Raw genomic sequence first — 23,779 nt, forward strand, 5'->3', positions numbered from 1 at the left:
GGGATGAGTGTGTCTGCTCAGTGAGCCTGGGCTTGGTTGCGAGCTGGAGCTGCCTTAGCGCCGCGTGGTGACTGCTGCCCCAGAGGTGCACGGTGTCACTGGGCAGGCCGTGGTGGCGATGACGCTGCAGACTAGGACGTGGGAGATAAGTGATGTTATGCTCCAGAGACAACAACCAGAACAGAGGTTACTCTGCCTTCAGGCGGCAGCAGGGTAGGGAGGGGTGGCCTGGCAGCCGTATCTCCAGGGTTGGTTTAGCTTCTCTAAGAGGGAGAGAGCCCAAACCCAGGCCAGGTGGCTATTTACAGGGCTCATGTCACACTTGTACCTCAACCTATTCTTACGTAATCTGAATTGTCCCTATTATCAATTTCCTAGGGAAACATCAGCCTAGAAGACTTGGTGGGTGGAAAAAGAACGGGGAGGGGAGTGGGTGTGAGGGAAGCCAAAAGCTCATGGGCAGAGTCGTGGGCTTTTGGGGAAGTTAAGTTATTAGAGAAGATGTGATCGATTTGCACCCAAACAGACCAAAGAGCTCTCAAATCATGAGTCATCGTTTCGCTCTCAGTTCTTAGCCAGCTGGCATCGCTGCCCTCCTAGTCATCCAGAAATAAACTAGGAAGCTCATCTGTGACTGTTACACACTGTCTCCCACCCCCAATCAATCAGTTCTCATGACTTTATTTTCCTCCATGATTTTTTTCTTTCGGTGTGTCCCCTCCCCTCTGCCCTCACCCTGGACCAGCCCTCACTCCATCTCTCCTGTACCACTGAACCAGCCATCATGTTTCTTGTCTTATCTAAACAGTCCAGATCCCAGTACCACAGCAGCCTTTTGTCGATGTTATTTTCATCACATCGAACTCTTCCTCTGAAGTCCTCAGTCCCTCCTTTTCTATGTGTGAAGTCCTGACTTTTCTTCACGACTTTCACGATCCTCTACAATATGGCGTCCATCAGTGCGGGAGCTTTATTCCCTTTCTTGGGTTATGGAGCCGTCCTTACCCCCATCCCAAGAAGAGCACCATAGCACAGGGCTGACCAGGGAATACTGTCCAAGTCTCATCAGTGTGACTAGCCCAGTTAATCCCATTTTGCCTGGGGTGGGGAAGCGAGGGACAGAGGTGAAATATTTTCTCGCAGAATTGTGCTCGTGGAGACCCCAGGTGAGGACTCAGTACGATGTGGGAAAGAGAGCTTCTGGGTTAGGATGCAATTCATTGCTACAAATATTTATGAGACATCTTAGGTGAGGGTGAAGGAACAAGGGACATTGTTCCTGCTACCAGCGAGTTTGCGATCAAGAGGGAGATGAAGATACCAGCCACCTGGGTAATAGAAGGCAGAACGAAAGAGCAGGTCAGTCATGCCTCTGTTGACTGGGGGAAAAAAAAAAGCACAACCTAAAAATTGAGAATTACGTTTCATTTGGTGGACTTACTGAGGACTTCAGCCCAGGATACAGCCTCTCAGATAGCTCTGAGGGGCTGTTCGAAAGAGGTAAGGGAGAAGCCAGGATATATGGGAATTTTTGCAAAAAAAAAAAAAAAAAGTAGGAGAACATCAAAAGATTACTACTAATTAAAGAGAAACCAGACATCGCAAGTCAGTGAATTTAATGCTTTTCTATGTGTGGAAAGATGCAAGAGCCTGGACTTACTGAAATGATTCCTTTGATGTGCACTTTACTATCTAGGGCCAGTATCCTGTTCCCCGTCCCGAAGCCTCGCAGGTGCTCCGACGGAGGCAGGCGGCTGCAGTGGCGCGTGGTTTTATGGCCGCAACATCCTTTGCTTACTGATACGGCAGGTGACATTCTTTGTCCACACTTTCATTCCTTTGTGGAAGGTATGAGTCCCTGCAAGGTATTCAAAGGCAAATATTATCTTCATTTTCCAAATGACAAAACTGACCTGCCCGAGAGTTCCAGTGGCTTGTTTATTGTCACAGGGCTAATAGTTAGCAGATTCGTCTCCTTGTCTGTTGGTCTTTTTCATGGACTGCTCTGCCTGCCGGCAGCAGGGCTGTGACACCCCCAGGGAAGCCATCAAGCATCAAGGAGGATCAGGCGCAGAGCGGAGAGACATCCTGAGAATCGACGGACTCAAGAGGTTTCAATCATAGAGGAAAGGAGAGAAGGGAGGACGGTCCAGAAATAAAGAAACTCTGAGCAAAGGCACAGAGCAGGACCAGAGGAGCCACCCAGGGCAAACTGCGTGGGGAGACAAGACTCCCTCCCTTCACCTCCCCTGGAAGCTGAGATAAGGGAGGAGGGGAGGCGTGAATGTTTCCCAGCTGATAAACAGGCTCCGCCCAGAGGCCAATAGTGTGTGTGTTGGGAGGGATGGGGGGGTCAAGTGGCAGAAGTGTCCTTTCTCAAGGAAAAAGGAACTGGGGTGGGGGAAGGAGGGAGGTTATTTCCTGAATTCCCGTCCTCAGGCTCAGCACCTACAGCAGAAACAGGAAAGATTCTGGGAGCCAGAGAGGAGGACAGACGGACGGCAAGTCCCCTGGAGAAAGCCATCCACTTTCGGAGTCAGGTGCCCAGGGTAGGAGGTGGGGCTGGCTGCTGTGGGTGAGTCCCCTGCCCCTCGACCAGAGAGGAGGGAGGCTTGCAGAGTGGGAACGGGAAGGGAGAGGGAGGTGATGGGAGAGGGAGGGAAACAGTGACACCTCTAGGGGAGAGCTTTGTTCCGAATCCCAAATGGGAGCACTGCCTTGGGATGAAAATACGTGTGGGTGAGGAGGGTGATAGGAGGTGTCAAAATGGCCTGATATAACTCTCTTTAAGGTACCCTCTTCCTGAGCCAGCTTCTCTGTCGTTCCTCCTCATTCAGCTCAGCAGGGTGGAGACAAGAGTAGGGGAGAACCATGGGGCCTGAGCGAGCCAGTGGAGTGGGTACTCGCCAGAGACGGGAGGTAAGTGATGTCTTTGACTGTATGGGGCAGAATTATGAACCTTCCCCAGCTCTCGGGGTCCAAAGAGGGCTGGGTTTGGGAGAATGAAGGCAATATCTCTGTGCGAAGGGGCCCTACCACTAACTAACTATTCATTCTTTCTACTCTCCCCTTCCCTTTTCCCCACCCCCCTCTCCCAAACATCTCCATCTTGTGCTTTTCATGTCCTGTCTCTCCACTCAGAGGTCTCCAGAAGAGGGGCTGTCCCCTGTACAGAGAAGACGGTGGGCGATGGCCAGGCGGGCGCTGATGACAGTCCTGTCTTTCAGTCTGGTCCTCGGTATTTCTCTGCTGCTTTGGGCCTACGTCTTCCGGGGCTGTGGCCCTCGTAAGCAAAATCCTAGAGCCCTGCCACCCGGTCAGCCCTCCCTCAGTCATGGACCCCATCTGCCCATCTGTCACCCTGAGGATCTGTGTCCATGGATTTATATGTCACTCATCCTGACCTCCCGGGCCCCCCGGGCCCCCCGGGCCCCCCGCCTCTTCCTCCCTGAATCCCACACCTGGCCACTAGTCAGATCATTTCGTCCTCACCAGGGTCTCCCTTCTTTTCCCTCACCAGGCATCCCTTTGCCTAGCCCCTTGGGAGAGCCCTCATCACGTTCTCTTTCCCAGCTCTGAGCTTTTGCCCACAGCCCCCTGTAAGACGCCCGTGTGCTGGGATCTCCTGGATCATTACCTGGCCTCTGGAAACACCAGTGTGGACCCCTGCACTGACTTCTTTAGCTTTGCCTGTGGAAAGGCCAACAGGACCAGTAATTCTTTGCAGGCTCTCAAAGAGGAGAACAAAAGGCGGCTTCGGAGGATCCTGGGTAAGGAAGGTCCTCTGTGCCGTGGGTGATGCTGAGCCTGGAACCTTCACAGCTGTCCCAGGCCTGCGTGGCTGTGGGGCGGCTGGTTTGCTTAGTGCTCAGCTGGCTCTCAGGGAGCTGCCTGGTTTGCTTCTCCATCGCCGTGTCTTTCACTTCAGGTACCTCCTCTCTTCCATCTCTTCTGGTCCCTCCCTTCATCTGTTCTTTACGCAATCCCCATCCTCTTTGCTTTCCCATTTATCCATGATTACTCCATTCTCTCCAAGTTCTCCCTTTTACCAAGATCCATCTTCTTTGTTATCTCCCTTAAAGTTTCAATTTCTACCTTATGCCCGGTGTCTTCCCCTATCGGCATCTGCTCAACACCTGTTGCACTTTAATCCTTCCCTCCATCGCTCATTCTTGAGCCTTGAAACCCTTCCTGTCTTCTAACACCCCCTTGTCAGTGTAATCCTCTCCTCTCCCATCACTTCCCAGCTCCTCTCTCTCACCATCATCTCCTGTTCTCCACTGGAACCTTGGACCATGATGTGCAAGTTGACCTGGGAGAAGCTGGGGTGATGGAGATGGGTGGTTGAAGATGATGGTGGGAGGAAAGAAGTGGAAGAGTGGGTGAGAAGTGATGGAGGGGGCTTTTTCTGGTCATGTGTAAGGGAATGAATATAGATAGGCACAAAAGAGATGCTGGAAGAAGAGGGGGCCACGAGCAAAACCCTGGAGGTAAGAAAAGTCCTGTAGATGGTGGCTGTGGAGAAGAGAAAGAATGGAGAGGAAAGCTGGGAGGAGGAACTGAGGCCAAGAGGAAGTAGGAAGTCAGTCCCGGGAAGTTGGTGGATGGAGACAAGGATTTGGGAAGAAGAATGTAACAAAAGGAATGCATTTCTAGTCTAAGGGAACCTGGAGAACCTCTTGACAGTATCAATTGGCGTTTGAAAGAAATAACTGTGTCCCTCTGCCCTCCATTTTTTAATGGGAAGAGTGGAGGTAAGCATTCCCCTGGTAGAGGGCCATGCTTTCAGTTAAGGCACAAAGAGAAAAAATGTGCTCCAGACAAATTCTGTTGCCCACAGTGGAGTGGAAGGTTGTCAGGGGGACCGAGGGAGAGGCATCGGATATTAGGGGGTGGTGGGTTCACCTGGATACGTGTTTGGGTCATTGTCATGTATTTGTTTCCTGGGATCAAAGAAGGGGCGGAGTCTGGACCAGGGGAGCCCACCTGTTTCTTCTCTTTGCTAAACCTTTCCTCGTGCGCTTTCCTTTCTCCAACCTCTCAAAATTCTCTTATTGCCCCAATTTTTCTAATTCCTTCATTCATCTCCCTCCTGCCTCTTACTTCTGCCCTCCCCCCCACCCCGTTCCGCTTATTCCATCTCTTTTTTTCCCTTCCCTGTTCCTCCTGATGTCCTTTCTCACCTGTCCCTTCTCTTCCTCATTGGCTCCTCCATGCCCCTTTCCCTGCTCTTGTGCTTCTGTCAAGTTGATCCATTTTCTCCATTTTCCTCATCCCTCAGTCCCTCCCTTTCCCTCCATTTTCCTGGGAGTCTTCCCCCCTTTCCTATAATCTTTCCAAAGCTCACCTCCCCTGCGTGTCTCTGTGCTGCCCCACTCCTTTAATTCTCCTGTGCTTCCTTTCTAGAAGCCCCAGGTGCCTGGCCCCTGGCCCCTGGGGAGGAGAAAGCCTTCCAGTTCTACAACTCGTGCATGGACACAGGTGCCATTGAGGCTGCAGGGGCTGGGCCCCTCAGACAAGTTATTGAGGAGGTGAGACCTGGGGCGTCGGCTGTTCTGAATACATAACATGTAGGACCAGTCTATGCTCAGGGCTGCCATTTTTTTTTCCCTAGAGGATGGGTCTCTTTCCTAGGGATTTGGGGGGAAGATGGAAATGGCCATCCCCTATGGAAGAGTTAGGAGCTTGGTGAGGGTAGGGAAAGAGGGACAAATGTGGAGCCATAGAGGGGTCAAGGGACTCGGAGGAGAGGTCAGGAAGTAGCTATCTGAGCAATGAGGGATGGGTTTCAGAGACCATACCCCTAGGCTGAGCCCTGTCTCTCTTCTTCCCAGCTCGGAGGCTGGCCGCTCTCTGGTAACTGGACTCCCTTGGACTTTAACCAAACTCTGAGCCTTCTGATGAGTCAGTATGGTCACTTCCCATTCTTCAGAGCCTACTTGCGACCTCTTCCCACCCCTCCACATGTGCCGGTCATCCAGGTGAGGGGTGCACTGGTGAAAACGCAGTGAGCCCTGGGCCTGCCTCCAACACTAGCCTGTCATCTCTTAGAGGAAGGTTGCAGGTCGAGGAGACAGGACACATGTGCAATGCAGGGAAGAGACTCAACGTGAGGGAAATTATTGGTGTGGGAGCCAGGGACTGTAGGTGAGATTAGGGAAGGGGAAAACTGGGCCAGTCCTGGGGAGACAGAAGTGGTTCTGCTCTTCCTTGCTGCTTATCTGAGTCACCCCCAGGGGCTCTACCCAGTTCCTCTACCGAGAGGCGTGCCCTCCTCTTATTTACTCTTCATTTTCCCCAGAGGAACCTTTCTAATCCAAGAGATAATCGTGCTGCTCTCTCTGTTTAAATGCCTTCGGTGGCTCACGAGGTTATCGGGCACTGACTCTTAATCTTTAGCAAAGCCTTGCAAGTCTGACCCTTCCACACTCCTCCAGCCTTCTCTGCTCCTTACAGCCCAAGCCACGCTCACTCTCTTACAGCTTCAAGGATAGTTCTCAGTCTTTGCATACGTGGCTCCCTCTGCCCGCAACGCGCCTCCTCAGTCCTCACACTCAGCCTTGAAAACTCAGACATATTTCTCATGTTTTGACTTCGATGACTGTCTCTTCCAGGAAGTCTTCACTGACACCCTGGCTGAGAGTCTGTCAGTGAACCCCGCTCTGCTCCCATTTCCCCTGCTCGCAGCATTTAGCACTGTGTTGAAAACTGTGAGCCTCTTAAGAACAGGCCCACACCTTATCCATCCCTGGTTTTCAAGACCTAGCACAGGGCCAGGCATTAGAGGCCCACACCAGGTGTTTGTTGAGCAGGTAAATAAATTAAAACCTTGGAGGCACTGGGATCGTGGTAGACAATGTGATGCTCTGTACTTGGCCCCTACTCTCAAAAATGCCACAAAATTATATAATGATGAACATACAAGAACTCACAATCCATATGAGGTAGTCTCAAATTCAGTTCTAAAGGGTGTGATCAGGAGTGTAACTGGTGTGGTCTTTGGAAATTAGTTAAGATCTGAAGAGTTTAAAGAAAAGCTCAGAGAGGGGAGAAATGGGCTGAGCTCTGAAACATGGTTGAGTCATACAGGTGACAGTGATGCTAAAGGGACTTAAAAGGGCTGCCAGGAAGCCCTAAGCTAAGGGAAGAGCCTAGAATGGTGTGACCCCTGTAAGAGGTCAGTGAGAAAGCTGGTCTCTTGAACAGAGGGTTTGGGGATAGCAGTGGGAGGTAAAAATAAGGCTGTAGACATGAGGTTGGGCCTGACCGAGGTGACTTTTGACATAATAGAAAAAAAAATGCTACCAAGGCCTTTCAAATATGATGGTTGGACAGAGAGCCTAAGTAGAGTCAGCAGTTTTTGAAGGCAACTTGGAGGTGCTGAGGAATCCAGATGAGCAACCTTGAGGTTCTGAACTAAGACGATCGTGGTGGAGATGGAAAGCTTGGCCAGGCATGAGGGTTTAGGCGACTTCATCCTAATGGCCATGGTCCAATCACATGGTGATTCTAGAGGACCTGGTAACTGATTGAATATCAATAAAAGAATTCGAGAAGTTGGAAAATGACCCCACAGTTTTGATTTGGTGTGAATGGGAGGAGAGTGGTTACCATGACCTTAAGACTGCATGGACTCCGAGGGGAAATAAAGGTAGAAACAGCGGACTACAGGGTGGGTATCTCAGTGAGGTGGGGGCAGAGAAGATTCAGGCGGTGGGAATCAGCCCAGCACAGGTGAGCTACAAAGGACAGGGGAGAGGCCAGCTTCAGGAGGGGGGTTGCCGGAGACTTCTGAGCTCAGAGAATAAGGAATGAGAAGGCATGATTGGAAGCCTAGAGATAGCATCAAAACAGTCATGGAAATGGACACAGATTGTACGGAGTTCAGGAGGAAGGGAAGGAAGTGGAAACAAGGGCATAGATGACTTTTAGTTCTTTAATGTTTGGACATCAAATGTGAGAGTCAAGTGAAAGTTCTTTTCGAGATAGGGGAAAAGTATATAGCTCCAGGTGGGAGTACAATATTGAAGTTGGAGAAGAAAAACAAAAAATGTGGAGCAAAGATCTTCAGAATAGAAACAAGGATGCACCAGTGACAGGAGTGGGCTGAAGCAAGCGAGGTGGGTGGGCCACTTGCCTGGGGTGCAAAATTTAAGACGGTGCCCCAAACTCACTAATCAAGATAAATAGTATTTCAATGAATATTTTTAAAAGTACCAAAGTCAATACAATAATCCACGATGAGCAAAATATCAAAGTTTTGTTCATTGTGGATTTTCTTGGAAAAAATTTCTTTTCCCCAAGTGGATCAAAACTCTACTGTAGACTTTTTGGAAAACATCTATGATTTTAAAAAAGTGATAAAAAAATTGTGGATTTTTGGGAAAAATACATGATGAGCAAATTTTTGCTATTTTATTCTGCATGGATTTTTAGCATTAATTTTGATTTAAAAATATACATTAAGATATTATTGATTTTGATTACTGAGTTTTTAGTACCTCTTTTTAAAAATTTATTTTCATTTATTTTAATGTCTTTTATTTTTTTTCAAAATTTTGTTGGGGGAGAGATAATTAGGTTTATTTATTTTTTTAAATGGAGGTACTGGGGATTGAACCCAGGACCTCGTGAATGCTAAGCACATACTCTACCACTGAGCTATACCCTCCCTCCCCTTCCGTACCTCTTATATTTTGCATCTGAGATGGCTCTCTCACTTCCTTTACCCTAGACCTGACCCTGGCACAGGGAATGGCTCCCTTCAGGACATGGATTATTATGCTTCTCTCTGTGCTGCTGAGCACCTCCAGACTGGTTGAAATACCCACCCTCTTTTCACATTTCCATGTCTGGACTCTTTTCCCCCAAGCCTCTCACCCCCAGCCCTTCCCTTTCCTTGCACTCTCGCTCCTCCTGTTTGCCCTCTTCCGTTTGTCTCCTAGGGCCATCTTCCTGGTACATTTCCACCCCCCACACCTGTCTTCTCCTTCTTCCACATTCCCCACTTCTCTCAGTCTCTCTTGTGTCCAGATAGACCAGCCAGAGTTTGATATTCCCCTCAAGCGAAAACTGGAAGTGAAGACCTATACCCAGGTAAGATGGTGCCGGAGACCAAGGCCCTAAAGGTCTGTGCCCAGGGGCCGATGGGGGACGGGGGCTGTGACTGAGGTGGCCCTTCCCCAGATCCTGCGAGAGTACCTGACTTACCTGAATCGCCTGGGAACCTTGCTGGGGGGAGACCCAAGCAAAGTGCAAGACCACGCCTTCTCGTCCATCTCCATTACCTCGCGGCTCTTCCAGTTTCTGAGCCCCCTGGAGCAGCGGTGGGCGCAGGGGAAGCTCTTCCAGATGGTCACTATTGACCAACTGCAGGTGCCTTGAACCGGGGACCAGAGGAAGATGGGCATGAGGGTCTTTATTCCAGATTCTCTTGACCTCCTTGTCTTCTTTCTCCTTGTTTCTTTAATTCCTTTCCATCCCTAACTTTCCTGGCTCCACCCTTTCCCCCAACCATGCCTCTCCCCACTCCCCCTCCTACCCTGAGGGAGCAGAAGCCCCCTCTCCTGCCTCCTCTTCTCCTTGCCCGTCCCCCCTCAGCCTCTGTATCCCTCCTTTAAGGAAATGGCCCCTGTCGTCGATTGGCTGTCCTGCTTGCAAGCGACATTCACACCGATGTCCCTGAGCCCCTCCCATCCCATCGCAGTCCATGACCTGGAGTATTTGAAAAACATGTCACAACTGGTTGAAAAGGAGCTGTCGAAGGACAGGTTTGCCCCCACGTGGGAGGGTGATGGAAAGAGTGTGTGGAGCCAGAGGCCTCAGGGACAAAGGAGACTTCAGAGAATGCAAGCTAGTAAGGGCCTCCCAGGAAGATGGGAGGGATCCAGGGTCATACGGGGGTGGAGAAGGGGTGGGACAGTCAGCCCAAGAGGGCACAGAGGAAGCAGAAAGAGAGGCTTGGAGGGCATGGGGTAGGGAAAACGCACATGAAATGAGGCACACAGGTATCTGACAAGACATGGGGTTTGCTGCAAGCAGTATGTAACCTGTGAAGGGACTCTGAGCTGTAGGAGATGCTGGAAGGCCAGTCGCTGGGGACAGCCAGCGCATTTCTGTCCTGTCTGCAGCTGAGGAGTGCGGGCCAGAGGAGGAAGCATGTGAAATGAGTGGACGGAGGAGGTGAAGGCTGGGAAAAGCTGGGGGGTGGGGGCGTTTCTCAGCTGTAGTGAAAGGGTTCTGGGGCCCTTGTAGGAGAGATTAAGAAGTCGAGGAGGGGGGGGGGACAGGAGGGTGACGCTCTCTGTTGGGCTCTCTGCTGTCCCTGATACTGTGTGGCCACCACTTGAAGGCAGCGGCTTCCTTCCAGGGCCTCCGGCTCAACGCCCTTCCTCATAGTAACTCAGTGGCAGCAACATCTGGAAATTCTTTCAGAGGGAAGCAAACGCAGGTGCTAGGAGGTTTATGCAAGAATACAAATCAACACCCCTACGAGAGTTGCCAATAGGGCAGAGAAAGGCCCTGGGTGCCAGCTTTGTTGTGCTTAGAAGGTACATCTTAGGATGAGCTGAGGTTTCTTGGTTGTAGAATTTGTTCAGTCTAAGTCCAGCCTTCATCTAGCCTAGAACTTCTCTCCCTGTGGCTTGAGAAGTCGGCCTCTTCATCTGGTTCTTCTCTCGTTCTCCACCCCCATCCCAACCCACATCAAGAAAAGCTCTTCTTGACATGTTCACATTAAGTTATTCTCTATGAATACAAAGGAGAAGGACTTCCCCTGGGAGTACCAAGGGGACTCACACACGGGGAAGCACTTCTCGTGGCTTCCCCAGAGCCCCGGGGTGTATGTGTGGGTCTCTTTTCTCTCCGCAGGGGCTTTCTGCAGAGCCACATGATCTTGGGGCTGGTGGGGACCCTTTCTCCAGCCCTGGACAGTAAATTCCAAGAGGCACACAGAGTGCTGAACCAGAAACTGCGGGAGCTGACAGATGGACCACCCCTGGTGAGAGAGGAGGGAGGAGTTCTCCCAGATCGGGGGCGAAAGGAGTACCTGCCATTTGCAGGGAAAGATGCTGGCATATCTCTCTCAGGGATGGGCGTGAGGACAGATGCCCCTCAATGTCTGGAACCCCCAGGGGAGCAGATCGGTGGGCACACGCCGCTCACACTGAGAGCTGAGGCTCCAGGTGCCAGACCTTTAGGCACACATCTGGCTACTTCTAGAGCCTTTTGCTGAGTGTTAAAGTTTAGATAGAAAGCTCTAAAATTATCAAGAACTGCTTTTCCTTTGTCATGACTGTTTGCCTGGTTATGCTGAGCACTGTGATTGAGGACCTGGATCGGAAGCCTAGGGTTCGTTGGGTGAGAAATGGGTGCAGCATGGCAGTGGCCTTCCCTCTGTCTAGGTGATTCCAGTGTTTGATGCTCAAATGTGCTTCACAAAGAGCTCATGTCTGCCATCCCGTGGGATCCAGGGGCCACACCTGGATGGTGTGGTGCAGATCCCAGTGTGTCAGAGGAGGGGGCTCTGAACCAAATGTGCTTCTAACCGAAGTCTACTCTGTTCATGCTCTGTTACTGAGAATTTTGAAATCCTAGGTTGACACATCCAAATGCAAAAGGAGGCATGTAGAACATTAGACGCACTCCCACCTCAGTCAGCACTTCAGGGTGGTCTTGACAATCACTGGATTTCTTTTCTTTGTAATTTGTGGACCATTTCTCTGCCTTGAAGAAACTCTTTGCTTTAGCAAACTGAAGTATTTGTGGTATTAACAAAGGGGAATTGTATACACGATGACTGGAATGTAGTTATTGCCTATTGAGAGTTTATAATATGCTAGACATTTTTCTAAGCCCCTTAGAAGTATGAGCTGATTTAATCCCCACAATTCCATGAGGTAGACACACCATTCTGTCCTTGTTTTATTGATGGTTAAACAAGGTACGCAAGTTAGGGATCTTGCTGAAGTTAATACAGCTAGGAAGTTGTTAGAGCTAGGAGTTGAACTCTGGCAGTCTGGCTCGAGGGTCTGTGCGCTTAATCACCGTAAAAAAAAAAAAAATCCTTAGGATTTTCACTCAGGTGGGCTGGTCCCCAAGAAGCTTCTGCCTAACCTTTCTCTTGATGCACATGAAGCAGGACAGACCCCAGATGCTCTTAGTTGGGGTTGTTACAGAACCTCTGGCAATGAATACCTTCCTGTAAATCCCAGAAGCGTGGCTTGGTGGTACTTCCTGAAGGGTGTTAAGACATTGAAACATTGAAACTCACACAGAAAACTTACAAGGCTTACAAATTGCTAAAGCCACTTCTCTCTCTCTCTCTCTCTCTCTCTCTCTCTCTCTCTCTCTCTCTATATATATATATATATATATATATATATATATAATATAATAGATCTCCTTATAGATCCATTAGGATGTATAATTGTCCTTGAGCTTAAAAGCTGAATCAAGCTCTATCAACAAATAGTTCTGCGACCTGGGGAAGCCCTTGCAGCTGTCTGGAACAGCACTGAATACAACACATAATATTAACAGCTGGAATACACACAGAAGTTACTCTATGTCAGGCATTGCTCAATGTATTTACTCCTCCCAGAAACGCTCTGAGGTCCTCAGAAAGGACAAGTAACTTCCCCAAGACCACACAGCTCATAAGTGAAGGAACAGACTCCAGAACAGGTCTGTCTGACCCATGAGGCCATATTTTAAACCACATACCGTGCAGGATTGAGAAACAGTGGGCTGTACCAAAAGTGCATTGGCAAATTCTTTCTATAAAGGTCAAGATAGTAAATATTTTAGGCTTTGTGATCTGTGTTGCAACTACTCAACTCTGCCCTTGTGACACAAAAGCAGTTGTATGCTAAGTAAATGAATGGGCGTAGCTGTGTTCTGAGAAAACTCCGGTTTAGACAACAGATACTCTTGGAATTCCCAGGAGGGAGAGTCAGGGTGGGTGTAAATGGTCAGTGGGATGTCTGTGCAGGAGGCAGGATGGGAGGAATGTCTAGGGAGAGGAAGGGGTTTTCTGGTAAAGGAAGGGTTATCGTTTCGTGGGGCAGACTGGCTATAACTTGGGGCAGTCAGAGGGATCCCCCTGGTGGCTCTTGGCTGAGAAGAGGTGACTGGGCTTGCAGGGAAGGCTGTCCTGCTGCTGTGCTGGAGCCTGGCCTGGGGTTTGAGAATCAAACCAGTGCAGCTGAAACAGAGGAAGTGAATAAGGCAACAGTAGGGAGGAGATCAGAGAGGGGAGGAGGGGCTTGTACAGGGTCTGGTAGGCCACATAAGGACTTGGTTTTTTCTCTGCATGAAACAGGGGCCTATGGAAGTGTTGATCTGTTTTATGTTTTAAAAGAACACATTTTAAAGATAAGCAGCAGTATTTCTGGATGGATGTGTGATATGAGAAGAGTGAAGTCAAAGATACCACCAAGGTTTTGGCCTTGATTTGACCAAAATGTGTGTTTCTATCTAATGATCATTAATTACAGATTTCTGACCGTATTCTTCTGGATGAATTCTAATTTATAGCATCCTTATTTAGAGAGACTGCTGGGTCTCATTATCTGACCACATTTTGTTTAATTTTGAAGAAGCAGTCAATGAGAATGGCTGTTGACCCAGGTCTTTCTCATATTCAACTTGAGAAGCTGAGTTGGGGGAATTAAAAGCAGAACTTCACATTTGTGTCTATTCAGTGTGAACCATTCATACTCAGCCCAGCATCCCAATCTATTCAGGTAATTTTAGTCTTTGTTTCAATCAGCTATTATTTCCGCCTCGGGTCATGTGCAGTTTTATTTAGTGCACCTGCATCTAGATTACTGTTAAGCCTCTGCTCCAGGAAGAGCATCAGGTCAGGTTATTGAAGACCCAGCTCTAGAGTCATCCATCTGTTTATGCAACAAGTATTTATTGAGTGCTTACTATACATGCCACACACCTCTCTAGGCACTTGGGGTGCTTCATGAACAGGATAGACAGAAGTCCCTGCCCTCAGACACATATTCTAATGGAGGCAGAGAGACAATAAACTAAGTAAAATATGTTGGGCAGTGACAGGTGCTGTGGAGAAACGTAACAGGACGGAGCGGGAGAGGCATGCTAGGTGGGGACGGGTTACAGTGTTCAGTGGGGTGGCCGGGGAAGCTCGTTCGAACTTGGAGGCGTGGATCATTGACATTCCCTTATGGGTGAGTCAGCCGAGAAGCCACTCAAATCACACTGTCTTCTGATGTAGGTTTCTCCATCTCATTCACAAAGCCGCAATTTATGGTTTTACCAGATGCCTTCTTGAAATCGGAATAATGTCAACAGCATGAGGTAAAGCTTTAGAATTCGCAGGGTCCCTTCCCTGTGCCATCTCACCTGCTCGTCCAGGTAGCTCTGTGAGGAAGGCAGAACAGGCTCACTTTTATCACTGATGTAACTAGTATGAGGGTTTAAGTTAATAATCCACACATAGTAAACGCTGATTTCTCTGTTCAGAGGGAGTATTGCGGACGTCCTCAGGGATGAATCTGGCCTAGGGGTGTGTTTTGTTGGCTTTTAAGTTTTTTTTTTTTTTATAGACTTTTAATTAAGGGCCAACTTTCAAAAATTAGGCGATAGCACACCAAAAGTCAGATTTCCAGCTTTTTGTTGTTGTTGTTGTAAAGGTGAGCCTCCAGGGGCAACACGTGTCTGGAGCTGAGTGATGGAGCCCATCGGGCTGGGTACCTCTCCCCAGTTTGCCCTCTGTGTCTGGGGGTCCGATGTAGACTGCTTCTCTCAATTACGTTACCTCATGGCCTCTACTTCAGTTTGTGACTCCTGATCTATGGTTTATCCGGGTTTAATGACCCTTTAAAAATGATGAAATTTAAAAATGATTTTGACATTACTTGTCCTCAATGATCCTATGCTGGACTTTAATTACACATTATTTTCCAAGTGTTCAAAAATAGTCGGTTTAGTGATTCATTCTAGAATTTTGTTTAGAAATTCACATTAAGGATTCCTGGCTGGCGTGTAATCTCGAAAATCTACTTTCCCTCTACTGAAAATTGCGCAAAAATGTTTTTCTCTCCAGACTCTTGGAATTTTTTTCCTGATGTCTATCGTGTCTGTCGTTACTCACGGTTCTAAGGTTGTATCTGCAACTTTTTTTCTGGCCCTTAAAATTAATCTACTGAGCTTCATTTTCTTGGGTTTGAAGTATTTCTTCCATCCTTGATATTTTAGTGGTGATTTTTTTTCTTTCTCTTTCTCTATTTTCAATCAATATGGAATATACTCTATCACCCTCTGCCTTGAGAGACAGCTCAGATATTTATTGCCCGAAACAGATGAATATAGAACCCACCAACCTCCAGCCCTCAGGCTTACGTTTATTTATAGATTCTGGAAGTCATATGACCCAGCATCGTTGTGACCAAAAGAATCCCAGAGTGGCACAGGGGGAGCAGCGGGTAGTCCGAGGTGGTGTCCATACTGTCCAGTAACCAGGCTGTGGGCACCAGCATGGAGCAGGGAAAGACTGTGGGAGACATGGGCAGGTGCCAGCGAAAGGGACCAGGAACAACTCAAGAACCAGGAGGTGCGGAGAAGGCAGGCAGGTCCACATTACCAGGCTCAAGGCTGATGTGTTTGCTGTTCTCCTGGGTGCGGCCCTCCACCCGCACCTGCCTGTCTGGTGAAAGGCAGTCTCAGACCCGGGCTTGTCATCGGGGCCTGTGGGGGATCGACACTGAAGGTGGCCAGCAGATTCTGCGCTTTTCACACTTGTGCTTCAGAGCTCCAACTAATACACCACAGAACGTGTCTGAGTTCCTTCCGCTCACCAGGAGAAGGTCTTCAACAGGCCTCACCGTGAGGGGGCAGACAAGAACACACAAATGTGAGCCACCAGGCCTGGCTTGGCCTCCAAAGCGATAACCACCCTAAGAGACAGGCCCGGGAGTGTCTGCTACAACAATGCTGGCCTCCTTTTGAGCTCCTCTTTTGTAGGAAACCCCATAAACTCTCTTCAGTCTTAGGACCAGCATGCAGAGTAGCAGCTTAATGACTTTGCCTGCGAGGAGATCTGTGGGAGTAAATAAGTTACAGGAGTGAAGTCTTGTGACCTCATCCCACTCAGCCCGAATTAGCATATTAGCTGTCTTCACCTCAAGTCCCAGCTCAGTTTTCCCTTCGGCCAGCTCTCATTCCTCATCCTTGGTTTCTCGGCCAAGGATGTGTTTCTCAGCCACCCTGCATCATCTCCAGCCGGACCCCTGGTTACCTCTTCCAAGCCATCCTAGCCTGTCGCTGAAACCTCCCCAGCATCTCTCCTGTGTTTCTTATTCTTTCCATCCTGCTGTTTAGAAACACCCTCTTTGCGTCTTTGTCTCACCATCTCTCTGCCTCTGAAGTTGAAGACATCCATCATTTCATCCTATATGCTTTTCCCTGACTTGGCTGAAAGTTTCTTAGTCTTTATTTCTTATTCATATATTTAGTCTTTTCTTTTGTCCTCTTCTCCTATCAAACAATATGGCATCAAAAACCCAATTCCACCCTGGTAATTTTCTTCTTTGTAAGATCTTACCATATGATCCACTAACCATTTGGAGAGTCAGGTGGGCGAGGGGAGGTGGAAGTCACCTCCAATTTCACCTTCAATTTCCATTTTAAGGAAAGGAGCGTGGGAGGATGGGAATCACTGCTGGGATCCCAGAGCCCCCACGTGATAGGTGGGGCACGTGGTGGGTGGGGACAGAGTGGCAAGCAGACCTGCTGAAGTTAAGAGGGTTGGTTCTGGTCCTCTCCTTCCCAGGAGCCATCAGTCGTCCAGAAGGATGCCTCCCAGGCATCAAATTCAATAGACAATGAACAAGGATAGTTTGCCCAACCCAGGCTCTTGAGGCTAGCCCTGGAGGAGAAGTGAGCTCCTTTTTGCTGACTAGCAATAACCCCATGTGTGTCACCAAAAGGGGTTAGAGAGTAAAGCGAGACAAATCCAGAAAGTTCAGAAAAGAGGGTGTCCTCTGGGGGTGAAGGTCTAGGTAAGATTGGCCTGGGAAAGTGGATGAGGAACCCTGGACGGGATCCACTCATTCCAGCTTTGTCTCTGTAGCCCACCTACCCTCGCTGGATGATGTGTGTGGAGGAGTCGGAAGCCTTCTTCGAGCCCACGCTGGCAGCCTTGTTTGCCCAGGAGACCTTCGGCCGGAGCACCCAAAGTGCTGTACGTGAGGGCTCTCCCCCAGCCCACGTCCCTCCGCCCCTTCCCACCCCACCTAGCCTCTCCTAATTCTTTTGACTTCTCCATGGTATCTGTGGTCAGGGAATCAGCAGCTACAGAGAGAGTTCACCATGGGAGACAGCCCAGAGGAGGACATGCTGCATCCATAGGGTCTGCTCTCTTTAGCTTCAGGACACAGTCCACACGACACGTATTAACCTGGACAAGTCACTCCACTTTCCTGCTCACGTGTTTCCTCAACCGTAAAATGGAAAATTGAATCCCATGACCTCTAAGGCTACTCCTTGTTTATCTATGATTTATTAACAGCACATGAAATGACGTGAATGGAATGCTATAATATTAAGAAGTGCAAATAAATAGCTACTGAATGCTTTTCGGTGCCTGCCGTGTGCCTGGTACCCTTGTAAGCACTTTGCAGGAACTGCTTTAATTCCTAGTATCATTCTACTTTCAAAGCAGAGAGAACTGATGCACAGAGGGGTTAAGCAACTTGCCCACGGTCACACAGCAGAGTCAGGGTTTAAACTCAGGCTTCTGCTCTTGCCATCCATTTTTCTCCATCAAGAAAGGAAATGTGCAAGATGGTAGATGGCTGAGAAAGCAGTAACTGCAGTCAGGGTGTGGAGCTGGGAAGGCTTCGGCTTGTTGGGAAGCAGAAGAAAACCCAGAAAGATGGAGAGAGGAAATGCAGGCCTTAAGAAAGAGGGTGTGAGGACTAGGGCCCTCGAGAGCAGAGAAGGGAGTGATGGTCCTCTTCCTCCTTCCACTTTCTGAGTCAACAGTCTGGCCAAGAGAAAGGACAGTGTCTCCCCTGCAGGCTGAGATCGCCCCAAGGAAAGGAACTGCCTCCCCCATCAACTCTCAGGGGTGACCAGTTCCCACCTTCCCCTTCTGGGCTTCGTACCTCCTTCCTATCTCCATAGCTCTCTGACCCTGGGGTTTTGGTCACCTAGGAAATACCATTTTCTTCTTCCTCTTTTTGAGATTGTCCCCCTTCTGGCAGCTCCTCAGGGCCAAGTCCCCTGCCTAGAACCCAGGACTGAGGCTGATCCTGACCCATTTGTTTCTCTGTTTCTGCCCACAGGCCATGGAATTATTCACTGTAATCAAGGAGGCCCTTATCACTCGCCTCCAAAGACTTCCCTGGGTGGATGAAGAGACCCGGAAGGAGGCCCTGAACAAGGTGAGACCAGAAGGAGACAGTGTGGGAATGCGTAGCGGGTGGAAACTGCATGTTAGGTCAAGAGATCACTGTGACTGGAGGAGCGTGCTGAAGGCACCAGGGCCCAAGTATGAACACCGACATGCTGCACACACATCCGGGGACAGGACCAAAGGAGGGGACGAGGGCAGTGAGCAGGAGAAGTTTCTCCTGATAGACTCCGGGTGGCTGGGTTCCTTCCACCTTCCTGTCTCTTCCCAGGTTGCACAAGTGCAGGTGAAGATGGGGGCCCCGGAATGGGCCCTGAAGCCAGACCTGGCCAGACAGAAATACCGTGATGTGGGTCCAGCTCCTCTTTAGTCCTCAACTGCCTCACCGCTCCGACCCATCCGAGTGGCAGACAGTCACTTTCCTTGGTTGATCCTAAGCGACCCCTTCCTTGCCCTGGTGCTGCCTGGACTTGATGGTCAATAGCCACACTGTGGGTCTTGCCAGCAGAGGGATAGAATCTTTTCAGGTCACGAAGAGTGTGTGCGCACACGTGTACGCATGCATTCATGTGATTTGCTTGAGTGTGTTTGCGTGCCGGGACGTGGGAAGCCCGTTGCACCAACATGTGACGGTGTCACAGTGCTGGTTTTCCACTGTTCCGGGGATGTCTGTGTGTCAGGGCTTATCTGCCTGGGTTCAAACGTCCCCATCAGGGTATATCAGTGTGCATCTACATCGGTGTATTCGAATTGCCGCCTGCCTCCTCCCAGATACAACTTCAACCCAGCTTCCTGCAGTCCTTCCTGAGCTGCGTCCGATCTCGCCGAGCCAGAATTATCCGGAGTTTCTTGCAGCCTTTCCCCCACCACAGGTAGGAGAGCAAGGGAGACACAGACACCGCATCCCAGAAATAGCTGTCCAAAATTAGCAGGAAGTAAAACCAGGGGCTCAGGGAAACAGGAACAGTGACAGTATTTGGGAAGGACTGCATACATCTGGGGTGGGGGAGCAATAAATGATGGAGCTGATGTTCGTGTGTGCTCTTCCCACAGGTGGCAGGTGCCCCCCTGGGGGGTTAATGCTTACTATTCAGTATCTGACCATGCGGTGGTCTTCCCAGCTGGACTCCTCCAACCCCCATTCTTCCACCCTGGCTACCCCAGGTACAGGCCATTCCATGAGGGTGGGCAGGAAGTTTCCCAAGAGCGATGGGCCAGTGTTACGATGAATGATGAATGTGGTTGGAGAATTGAAACCAAAAACTTGGAAGGATTCTGGGGGTGATACAAGCCCTTGTCTCCCCAGAGCCGTGAACTTTGGTGCTGCTGGCAGCATTATGGCCCATGAGATGCTGCACATCCTGTACCAGCTCTGTGAGTACAGTGGGCCACTGGGAGGTGAGGCCGCGGGGAGCCCAGAAGACCCCAAAGGAGGCCTAGAGGAGGAGAAAGGGAGGTTGTGCGAGGGCTCCAGGTGGGACAGTCCTGAAGCCTTTGCAATACTCCTGGGAGCCTTCCCAGTTTGCAGTACCCCCATGTCTTCACCTCTTGCGTCATGCCTCACCGTTTGATTCCCTTGCCCCATTTTCAACAGTATTCCCTGGGGGCTGCCCGGCCTGTGACACCCGTTCCCTACAGGGGGCGCTACTGTGCCTGGAGCGCCATTATGCTTCCTTTCCATTACCCAAAGGAATCTCCTTCAACGGCTCCCGCACATTCCTGGAGAATGCTGCCGACACAGGCGGGCTGGCCATTGCGCTGCAGGTAACTCACGTTCCAAGGCCAGGAGCTGTTTCAGCCAGCAGAAGAGCCTGCCTCCAGTTTTTCCTTCCATCATCCCTCCTGCAAACATAGCAGAGCTTTCTGCCCTTCCCATCCCCACTGAACAGACGGCAACTTGAGGACCCCCTCCTATTCCATGGAGCCTTCTTTTCTTTCCCAGCGCTCTTACAGCAAGTGCATTTTCTCCTGGCTCAGACCAGTGTGTCAGTGCAGAACTTGGGAGGATGGGCCATGAACTGGTTTTGGATATTGTGGGTAGGGCGGCCGACTTCCCAGTGGCCACAGGTCTGAAGACTAAGGGCAACCCTCCATCGCATTCCCATATGCAGGCATACAACAAGAGGCTACTGTGGTACCGTGGGGAGACCACCCTGCCCCACCTGGACCTCAGCCCCAGGCAACTCTTCTTCCGAAGCTATGCCCAGGTAGGCAGCTGCCACCTCCTGCCAAGACTCACTCCATGTCAGACAAATACCCTTTTGTTAACACTCAAAGAATCTCTCCTCCCTGAAAGGAGACATCTTCCCCCAGTGTCCCCAACCCTCTGCTGCACATGTCCCCACTGTCATCCTTTCACACATGTCCTCTTGGGACCATCTGTTCGTGGTACTATAAATTCTTCTCCCAAGCTCAGCACCCCCTTCCAAAAAAAGAAAACTCTACTCCCAAATCCCTCCTTGGGATGAGCTCAACATTTTTCTTCTCTCATTTCTTCTCCTAGAAATAGAGATCCCTTCCAAGAGTCTTAACAGACTGTCCAGAGACCACGTTCCTCATTGGAGACCTCATCCCCAGATGTGGTCCCACCCCGACATGACCCCTGCCTAAATATCATATGCTCCCTCCACAGACACTGCCCCCAATTCTTCAGTACACTTAAAGACCCCCTCCCGCCCACAGAGTTCTTACAACAGACCCTACCTCTCAGTCACTTATAAATGGTATGACTACACAGCCCAGCCCTGCCTCAGACACCTGCTGCCAGATTAAACGACCCACAGGTAGCAAACATCTTCCTTTCTCCCTGTGGCCGTGGAGCATTCCTCTCCCTGCTCGTTGCCTGCTGTCCCTGGTCCCACCTGGTCACCAGGTCTGCCACCTCCTACTGACCCTGATGCCTGCTATGCCCCTTACCCTGTGTGGACCTCTTTTTCTCCCCAGGTGATGTGTAGGGACCCCAGCACTCAGGATCCTCGGGACACTCACAGCCCTCCTACCCTTCGAGTGCATGGGCCCCTAAGCAACAGCCCAGCCTTCGCCAGACACTTCCATTGTCCCCATGGTACCCTCATGAACCCCTCCAGCCGCTGCCAACTCTGGTAACCTGGCCAGCTACCAAAGAGATCTCAGCACAGATGTATCAACATCTCCCTGCCCCATCCATGGATTCAGGGCAATATCTCCTCTCCCCTTCCGTTTCCCAAATAAAAGCTGGCCCTTGGTTTCTTCCTGTCTCTTAGGAACTCTTTCCTGCTATGTCCTCTGCCTAGAAGTCAGAAAAAATAGGAGGAGAAAATGCTGCGCAGAGTTCCATAGAGCCGAGACAAGGAGAGAACCGATGATTGGGGAACTGGTGGGTCTAAATGTTGGTGGGCCAAAGGCGAGGTGATGAAACAAACTAGTAAGAGACTAATTGTTTTCAGGATTGTTTTCCAATTGTTTTCAGGATTTTATTGTTACTACTCTTATTGTTGCTGCCTCCTCCCCTAATCAGATGTCCTGAATGAAGCCAGGAGCTGCGGGGAGAGAGAGGGGCAGGGGTCTGGTATCTCAGCTCTTGGAGATGGCTCTCGGACTGTGAATGAGGAAACAGTGGGGCCGTGGCTTTGGGCAGCTGGAAGGCCAGCTCAGGATCTCTCTGATGCTGTATCTGAGGTGAAAGGCCGCTGGCAAGAGCCAGGAAGCCACATGCATGTCTCCCTCGGGAGAAGCGACCTGGAGCCCCATGGGGAAAGACGGTCAGTACGCTATCATGAAGCGGAGGTAGATATCCAGGTCCTCATCCAGGAACCAGGCCGCCACCTCCGCCTCAGCATCCCTCATAAAAAAACCATGATGCTGGCCAGGTTAAAGCAGAAGGTGAAGTCAAACAGGTGGTCCCGGAGAGCCGCCGTCTTTGATGTCCTGTCGTCCTCCTGCTGGGCCATGTCCACTACCTGGCGCATCTCGCCCACCGAGGAGGCCACAAAGTGCTCTTCAAACTGTTCTCGATCCTGGTCTGGAGCAGGGGAGAGGGGAAGGCGTGAAAGGACTGGTTGTAACCCGCCCCCGCCCTGCCCCTGGTCTGCACTGGAGAGGGGAAGAAGTCGGAGACTCTGGGAGCCCCACCGTCCGCACACTCTTGTCCTTGACCACAGACGTGAGGCTCCATCTGGGGGTCTTCTCTGCTCCGTGTGCAGCCACAGCCCCACCTCAGGTGTTCACACACCCCCTTGCCAACTCAAACGGCCTCCTCCAATGTGTGACATCATTTGATGGGGGCTGGGGACCATCTTAGAGAAGGATGAACTTCAAAGACCCTCTTCCTCTGGTTGCCCCCAGGAAAGCCCCATGCAGTTTCTGGGGCAAGGAACCCCTGCCCCAGACCCCTTCCACGACACCCATGATGCAGGGGTAGGGCCGGGGGTGATCACACGTGCCCCAAACCTGTCTCGGCTTCCACTCTGGCCTGACAAGTGGGACTGACTGCAAGAAGCTCCAGCCCTGGCCCAGGCACTGCCCTGTCTTCACCTACCGGCAGCCAGCGTTTCTTCCTCCTGACGCCTCTCGCTGGGGGCTGGGCTCGCTTTCTGAGGCTTCACCCCCTTCACCCGCAGCAGCAGCAGGACGGCTGCTAGGAACGCAGCCCTGCGGAGCTGGGCGCCCAGGGAAGTCATGGGCCTGCCCATCTGCTGCCGGTGGCCTTCCCTGCTCCCCCGTGACGGGCAGGCTCCCCCCACCTCCCTCCCCTGTCCCTTGTCCTGGCCCTTACCCCTTCCCAGCACCGTTTTCTCCCCTACCCTGCCATAGGACCTCTGACGTCATGAGCTCTGTGACATCACAGCCATGGCCTGTCCCTCATTCTGACTCACCAGAGAGTTTTGTTGGCAGGTGAGAGAGTAGAGTCACCAGCAGGGGACAACAGAAGCTTCTAAGATGACCAGAGGGGGCCATCCTGTGGAGAGCAATGGCGACGACTTAAGAGTTTGTGTGGAGTCCTTTCACATCCATTGTACTGTCAGATCCACATAGCAAGCAGGACTCAAAGTCATAGTCCGGCCATACCCATTATAGAGATGAGGACACTGAGGTTCACAGTAGAAATGACTCGCCCACTATAGGTTGCACAGAGAATAGGGGGCAGAGCAGGACTCTTGACTGACTCTTTAGATTCTAAATATCACACCTGCCAACACTCTTCTGTGCGGCCTTTCTTGAAGGAAAGCCGCTTGTGTAGGCTGAGGCCCAGACGGGAGGTCAAAAAGAGGACTGTCACATCCTGGGCTGTGCATGAAACTCGGGTCCATCAAAAATGAGGGAGGGGGAGGCATAGGTGGAGGAGGGGGAAGGTCCCTGCTCTGTGTGTGAGAGACAGAGAGCAGAGTGCGCTGGGCCTAAGTGGAAACTGCTGTC

The 23,779-nt window shown here is 50.6% G+C and overlaps 2 protein-coding genes across 3 annotated transcripts; one reads left to right on the top strand and one right to left on the bottom strand.

Annotated features, from left to right (window-relative positions):
• The first annotated feature begins 1,960 nt into the window (after positions 1-1,960).
• KEL (Kell metallo-endopeptidase (Kell blood group)) lies at positions 1,961-21,613 on the top strand. Of its 2 annotated transcripts, XM_064487278.1 has the most exons (20): positions 1,961-2,111; positions 2,440-2,540; positions 2,792-2,919; positions 3,142-3,286; positions 3,594-3,770; positions 5,407-5,531; positions 5,835-5,981; positions 9,034-9,096; positions 9,187-9,375; positions 9,622-9,770; positions 10,870-10,999; positions 17,102-17,212; positions 18,318-18,416; positions 18,657-18,734; positions 19,157-19,257; positions 19,439-19,549; positions 19,692-19,759; positions 19,980-20,149; positions 20,497-20,592; positions 21,329-21,613. In XM_064487278.1, exons 3-20 carry the CDS (start codon positions 2,872-2,874, stop codon positions 21,488-21,490), a joined length of 2,169 nt encoding a protein of 722 aa, XP_064343348.1. In that variant the 5' UTR covers positions 1,961-2,111; positions 2,440-2,540; positions 2,792-2,871; the 3' UTR covers positions 21,491-21,613. The 2 variants fall into 2 exon arrangements, with proteins under 2 accessions (XP_064343348.1, XP_010997569.3); XM_010999267.3 differs by lacking the exon at positions 1,961-2,111 and having other exon boundaries at positions 2,388-2,549; positions 2,838-2,919.
• A 524-nt stretch (positions 21,614-22,137) lies between these two features.
• On the bottom strand, positions 22,138-23,043 carry LLCFC1 (LLLL and CFNLAS motif containing 1). The gene is given in 2 exon segments (XM_031454534.2): positions 22,138-22,385; positions 22,902-23,043. Coding segments are annotated over 2 exon segments (390 nt in total).
• Between the last annotated feature and the right edge of the window lie 736 nt (positions 23,044-23,779).

Source organism: Camelus dromedarius, chromosome 7, assembly GCF_036321535.1.
Source record: "Camelus dromedarius isolate mCamDro1 chromosome 7, mCamDro1.pat, whole genome shotgun sequence".
NCBI lineage: Eukaryota > Metazoa > Chordata > Mammalia > Artiodactyla > Camelidae > Camelus > Camelus dromedarius.

What these genes read in the sequence shown, in the direction of transcription:
- KEL (XM_064487278.1), top strand. Translation starts at nt 2,872, where the DNA reads ATGGGGCCTGAGCGAGCCAGTGGAGTGGGTACTCGCCAGAGACGGGAG. An exon ending in CACATGTGCCGGTCATCCAG is followed by an intron (nt 5,982 to 9,033) that starts GTGAGGGGTGCA and finishes TCTTGTGTCCAG; the next exon opens with ATAGACCAGCCAGAGTTTGA. An exon ending in CAGCCTTTCCCCCACCACAG is followed by an intron (nt 19,258 to 19,438) that starts GTAGGAGAGCAA and finishes CTCTTCCCACAG; the next exon opens with GTGGCAGGTGCCCCCCTGGG.